Source organism: Equus caballus, chromosome 1 (assembly GCF_041296265.1).
Source record: "Equus caballus isolate H_3958 breed thoroughbred chromosome 1, TB-T2T, whole genome shotgun sequence".
Classification (NCBI taxonomy): domain Eukaryota; kingdom Metazoa; phylum Chordata; class Mammalia; order Perissodactyla; family Equidae; genus Equus; species Equus caballus.
Window position 1 is genome coordinate 175,659,750 of NC_091684.1, and position 6,057 is coordinate 175,665,806.

General features: G+C 54.0%; 1 protein-coding gene across 3 annotated transcripts in view; it reads right to left on the minus strand.

Moving 5' to 3' along the window:
* LOC100053132 (granzyme B-like) overlaps nucleotides 1–5,334 on the minus strand; it is a 51,037-nt gene extending 45,703 nt beyond the window's left edge. The window contains exons 1-5 of one of the 3 annotated variants that reach the window (XM_070273621.1): nucleotides 5,113–5,334; nucleotides 3,896–4,043; nucleotides 3,230–3,365; nucleotides 2,765–3,025; nucleotides 1,931–2,149 (exon numbers count right to left, since the gene is read on the minus strand). In XM_070273621.1, the coding sequence (XP_070129722.1) occupies nucleotides 2,006–2,149; nucleotides 2,765–3,025; nucleotides 3,230–3,365; nucleotides 3,896–4,043; nucleotides 5,113–5,167 (744 nt within the window). In that variant the 5' untranslated portion in view covers nucleotides 5,168–5,334 and the 3' untranslated portion in view covers nucleotides 1,931–2,005. Of the gene's footprint in view, nucleotides 1–1,930; nucleotides 2,150–2,764; nucleotides 3,026–3,229; nucleotides 3,366–3,895; nucleotides 4,044–5,112 lie in introns of those variants that run through there. The other 2 variants (XM_070273614.1, XM_070273630.1) reach the window with 2 other exon arrangements.
* Between the last annotated feature and the right edge of the window lie 723 nt (nucleotides 5,335–6,057).

Genomic DNA, 6,057 nt, shown 5'->3' on the forward strand with positions numbered 1-6,057 from the left:
GCAGGAGCTCCGAGCTGGAACGTATGCTCAGCTCCCAGGTCGTGCCCCATATGAGCAGCAAGCCCTTGGAGAGATGGTTGCTGGGAGTGTTTCCTGAGCTGAGCCCAACACAGGGAGATCCTCATTCAGCAAAGGATCACATACTCTATATGTGGGTTCCAAACCAAAAACCTCTTCAAGTCGAAAAATCTGGGTGGTCTGGAAACTGTGGATGCAGCAGTAACCACGGTGGCCCTAAGAAGAGAGGCCTTTCTTCAGTTTTCCAGACCATGTGAACCTCTCTGATTCTGGTTTGATTCTGCGCAGGCAGGAGGTACAGTAACCACAGGGATCAGGTTTCCTGCCAGTCCAGTTGGATGGGTGTTTAGAGTCTGACTCTAGTTGCCTTCCAGCAACTACGTAATACAGTTTTTCCTACCATCTTAATCTGTGCAATGACACTCCTACCTGCTACTTATATGCAAATGAAGTAAGGCTGGCCTCGCTGCCCTTCTCCCTCCCTTCGGGCTGCCCTCTCCTCTAGGTGGTGAAGTTGATGCTCCAGTGGACAGAGTGTGGTGACTTCACCCCTAGAAACTAAATGACTGAGGTCATTTCCAAATCCCACGACCTGCTGTTCTAGAGTCACTCGTGCTCACGCTCTCACGGATTGTGACCAGCAATAGAAACAGAACACAAGTGCTTTGTTCCTGTGGATTTCCCACGGCGATCTAGGCCATGTGGGCTCATGTGAGGAGGGAGAGAGAGGTACATGATTTGGGTGAAACTCTCATTGTCAGTGTCTCTCGGGTTCACATGACAGAGTCTGTATAAGGTCCATTGTGGATCCCCAGTGCTGGGCACTTAGGAGCTCAATCAGGGTGTGTTTGTTTATTGATGGAAAAATGGTGCTTTCCAGTCCTACTGCAGAGAGCGTAGGGCTAACTCAAAAGGCTGAGACAGACTAGGTGGCCAGTGAGGAGTCTTAGCCTAGAGGCCAGCAGTGAGTAAGAGGGACAGGCTGAAAGGGACTCTGGCTATCAAGTGCCCAGGTGGCCAATGCATCCCAAGCACTTCGGGGAACACTGGGCTGGATGTGATGGGTTGAGCTGACCGTGCCAGGTGAGAGATGGGGCAGGAGCTGTGGAGAGACAGCATGCCTGCTGTGTCCTCCATGGACCCTGCCTGTTGCCAGCACAAGCCTGGCCCTTGTGTCACTCTCTGCCAGGGCATGAGCTGGGCTGCCATCTCATTGGAGAGGCCCTGCCGGAACCGCATAGAGCTCTGGGTGTCCTAGGCAGGATGGCTAGAAGGAAGGGGCCAGCTCAGATCAGGGTTTCTGGAGGGGACAGGAGTTGGTGGACTCTGAGAACTCTCAGTGGAAAGCAGAGAGGGAGAAGAAGGTGCAGCCAGGAGACTGGAGGGCAAGCTGGGCCCCAAGGTCACAGGAGGGCAGGGAGGAAACTCAGGCTGGGTGAGATCGAGGAGCTTCTCCAGAGACCCACCCCCACTCCACACCTGCTCTCTGGCTGTGGGAGAGAAATCTCCTCTCAGGCAGCCCCTCCCCTTCCCAGTATGGGGGCTATGCCGTTGAGCTTCAGCCTCAAGCTTGCCTGTTTGGTGTTCAGGACCCATGGTGTCATCCCCCTTCCTCTCTGCCATATAACACAGGGAAGGAGGCAAGAAGTTCACCCTGAGCCCCAGGACCAGAGAGGTTCATGTTTTCTCCTCATGGTGCTCAGCTGCAGCCCTGGTGGAAGGGCAGGCCCAGAGAAAGGTGTGGGTCAAAAGAGGTGGGAAACAGCTTTGCATGAGGTTTGGGAGAGGTGGTGTACGGAGGGGGAAGAGGAAGAAGCAGAAAACAGCAAATTTGTGTCCTTGGCCTTCTAAGGACAGAGGAGGTGCCTGTGAATGAGGGTCAGTGAATTAACAAGAAACCAGCCCTTCCCGCTCAGCTAAGAGACATTTATTTAGTTGCTGGGGTGTTTCTGGATCAGCTCCAGAGCTGGTGGGCTGGTTCCCACACTTAGAGGCTTTTCATGGTTTTCTTTATCCAGGGCAGGAAACTCGAGACTTTGGTGAAGGCCCGTGGAGGACTCCCGTTATCCAGTCCATAGGAGACAATGCCCTGGAGACCGTTCTCACAGATGAGAGGGCCCCCAGAGTCGCCCTGTGGACATAGAGTGGGGAGGACTGAGGCCGTGCTCCCCCTGGTGCTGCCCACCTGCATCGCAAGTGCCCTCTCAGTGAAGGCCACCTGGCCAGGCCCCTGTGGGCCCCTCAGCTGCCCAGTCCTGACCCTGGACATTGTCACGGCTTCATTTCACTCAGGGGGCAGCTCCCTCTTCTCCTCCAGCTCCCACATCCTCTTCCATGAGGGCACTGTGGGACTGTGCTTTGGTCTAACGTTTAAGGACAGGAAAGCAGGCAGGTGAGGATGACACTCAGCACGGAAGGTAAGCCATTTAACCAAGATGGGAGCCAGCTCTGAGGAGCCACCTGGTTTGACTGCTGCACACCCAGGGAGCAGTTTTCTAACACCTGTGCCCGGCGTGGAGCAGAGTGTTGCAAATTCATCTTCCGGATGGAACATCATGTCTGGGTGCATCTCAGGCCCCTGGCAGGTTCCCAGAAGGCCTGTGACTCCCCACTCTGGCTGCTCCCCCCTTCTCTTCTTGGGAGAAAGATCAGAGTCTGGGGAGTGAAGGAGTCCCCACTGCTTGGATCTGTAGGACCCAAAACACCCATCTCCCCACAGCCAAGCTAGGCGGACACCCACTCTCACCTGAAAGGAAGACTTCTTAACCTTCGGGTCCCCTACACACAGCTGAGTGGTACTGTTGTAATAATTGCGGAAGTAGGATTCGCACACCTCATCCTGCTGCACAGTCAGTTCCACCTCCTGCAGTGTGTCTGGGAACCTGCCCTTTGGGGCAAGTTGCCCCCAGCCGGCCACACTGCACACCTCTCCGGGCCTCACCTGGGTCTTGCCCCTGGGCAGGCTGAGGGGCCACACAGCTGCAGACAGCTTGGCCCTTCTCTCCAGCTGATGAGAAGAGGCAAGAAATTCCAGCTCAGCCACTGGCCTCCTGGGCCTGGACAGCGCGATGGGGCTGCACTGACTTCCCTCTCCCCTGAGCCACTGGGACTAGTCAGGAGGCCTGGACGAGAAGGAGTGGAGGGACAGGTTCCAGTGGGAGGGGAAGCCATCTGGACCCAGGACAGCAAGAGCAGTGGGGAGGCTCCCTACCTTTAGTAACATGATGTCATTGGAGAGGTTCTTAAGATTATAGTCTGGGTGGCGGATGGCTTGTCTCACAGTGATGACTTGCTGGGTCTTCTCCTGCTTCCGGATGTTGTGGGCCCCAAGGGTGACATTCATTAATCTGCATAGAAAGTAGAGTGAGGTGGTGGGGTGCATGGAATCAAAAGAGATCGAGCCCTGGAGCCATGAAGGGAGGGTGACATGGGGCAGGGCAGGGCTGCAGCTAGGGGAAATAGACATAAGTGGAGGACTGGGAACTGAGTGATTGTCCCCTGTGCTTCTCAATGACATTGAAGTTAGGTTTCCTGGATGCTTTCTCTAGCCCTCAAGTAATATTGTGAAAATACTCTGAGTTTGCATTTTGACACTAATGCATGCTTTCATCCTCCCCAGCTGCTTCATTTGGCCAGTGTGGTCTCTCTGCTCAACTCGGCCACTTGCTCTCACCTCTGACCCTCTGACTCCCAAGCTTACCTGTTCTATTCTCACTTTCCATCACCCAGTCATGCTCTCAGATGGCTCCTCTCATGAGCTCTCATGGCCTTGAGTAATCAGGAACCAGGGGGAGCTCCATTGGGCTGCAGCCCTTGGGCAGAGGACAGGTGTCCCTGTAGCGGTCTTAGGAGGTGTCAGTTTCCTGCGGCCCCTCACCTTCCCCAGCAGTGAGCTGCCGTCAGAACGATGTCGTGTCGCACGAGGACACCACCACAACTGTGCAGTATCTCTTCAAACAGAAATTGAACCAATGCCATGTAGGGTCGAGAGTGGGGCCAGGCCTCATGTCCCCCGATGATCTCCCCTGAAGGAAAAGTCTTGTTTACTTGTGCACTCCCAGTGAGTCCACCAGGCATGTGTCACCTTGACGGCTCAGGACTGCTGGGCATCTGGGAGCCCAAGATGGCCTGGAGTTGAGAGGGGCTTGGGTGGGGCTTTCCCTCTAGGAAAAGGAGGAGGAGCAGGCTTGGCCTGTGAATCTGTCCTCCACAGATAATTGGAGGTGAGCATATGCGTCCTAGGGACAGTGAGGTCTAGAGACTCCTGAGAATTCCTCTCCTGACTTTGCTTTGTTTCAAGAGCCTTTCTAAGGCCCTGTTGTCCTGTGATGTCTGGGATAGTGCTGCTTTCCAGTGGCCAGGACTTAAGTTTAGGGACCTAGATGTTGTCATAGCCTGTTTCCCATGGCCTGACACATAGTGGGTGCCCAAAGTTGTTTGTTGGCTGAATGAAGGAATGGCTCCCAATGGGCCTGAAGGAGAGTTTGTAGGGCCAGTGCTTGTGGGATTCTGGAAAGCAGAGAAGTTCAGGTCTGCAAACAGCGGCTCCATCCTGGAAAGAAGGGAGCTGCTAAAGGCCTGGGAAGAAAAGCAGAGTTGGAGAAGGGACTGAAGGGCCTTGGGACTGAGCAAGGCATCAGCAGTCCTCTGGGGACAGTGGTCCCACCAACTCCGGGGTCTGCCGAGCTCTAGACTTCTCTCCTAAGCAGACGCTGAGGGGAGCATCTGTGTCATCCCAGACCTGGAGGCCAGGCCCACTCTGCCCTGTGCAGGGGAATTGATTATTTTCTCTTTTCCAGTTTCCCTCCCTCTGCCATGCACTTCCAGTTAAGTTCCACTTTGCAGATGGCAAACGTAGGGCCTAGGGAGGGAATAGCACCCACTGGCTCTTCTTGAGAGCAGCCTTCTGCCCTGCGGTTCCTGCTGGTAATTTATCCAGCGTCATACATGGGATTCTGAGTTGGGATGGGAGCTGGGATTCAGAATGTTGCTGGTGGATGGATGGATCAGGGATGTGCAGAAGGGGCAGGAGACCTGTGCCCACTGTGTTTGGGGGGAGGGGTTGGGCATCTGAGGGTGGGGGTGGTCACTCACCTGCCTCTGCCCCAGGGGACAGTAAAAAGGCCAGCAGGAGCAGGAGAGGCTGCATCTTTCCAGGAAGGTTGCTCAGGTCAGGGAGGCTGGTGCTTCCTCCTTGCTCTTTTAGCCCCGAGGAGAGGAAGGATGTACAGATGGGATCAGTGCCCTCAAGGCCCTCTGTGGTGTGTGGTGCTTCATCAGAGATGGCTTTCTATGAAACCTTCCCCGCCCCTACTCCTTCTGCCTGATGACATCCTCTGGGTGGTGGTGTGAGAATCATGCAGTGACCACATGAGAACCCACAGTGGATGACTCAGGGCGGATCACTTGATCCAGCCTAGAGCAGGAATCCAAGGGTACAAAGTGGAGACCGTGTGCTGTGGTATCGACAAGTAGAGGTACTGGAGCCCCAGAAACCTGAGTCCCCAGTGATAGAACCACCAATACCTCATTTCCATGTTGCTAAGTCCATCAGGATTTCTTCAGCAGATGTGTGTTTTGGCCCTTCTCTGTGCTATGACCAAACATAGTGGAGATGTGTCTCCTTCCCTTAGAGAGCTGTCTGTCTTGTGGAGGAGACAGAAACATCAGTCATCAGAGCACAGCATGGGAAGAGCCGTAGTAGAGGGATGCACAAGATGAGAAGAAAGCATGGCCACCATCTACCAAATCCATGTAGCAACCCATTCATCATCACAGCTTCCTTCCTATGGGATTTTTAGCGTCTCTTTTTAAGTTACAAATGCTCAGAGTGATAGAGTCCATCTCTCTTGTCCATGTTTTTAATACAAGTCCTGCACTTGACCTTTATTGGCCTAAATTAACAAATCCTTATTACCCTAGGAATTGAACTCACTAATTGACTTCAGCCTAGGTCAATTTCCTTTGGGTAGGCTGGAGTCAGTCCCACCCAAACCACATGGACTAAGACTGGAAAAGGGCTGATTCCCCAAAGGAAGT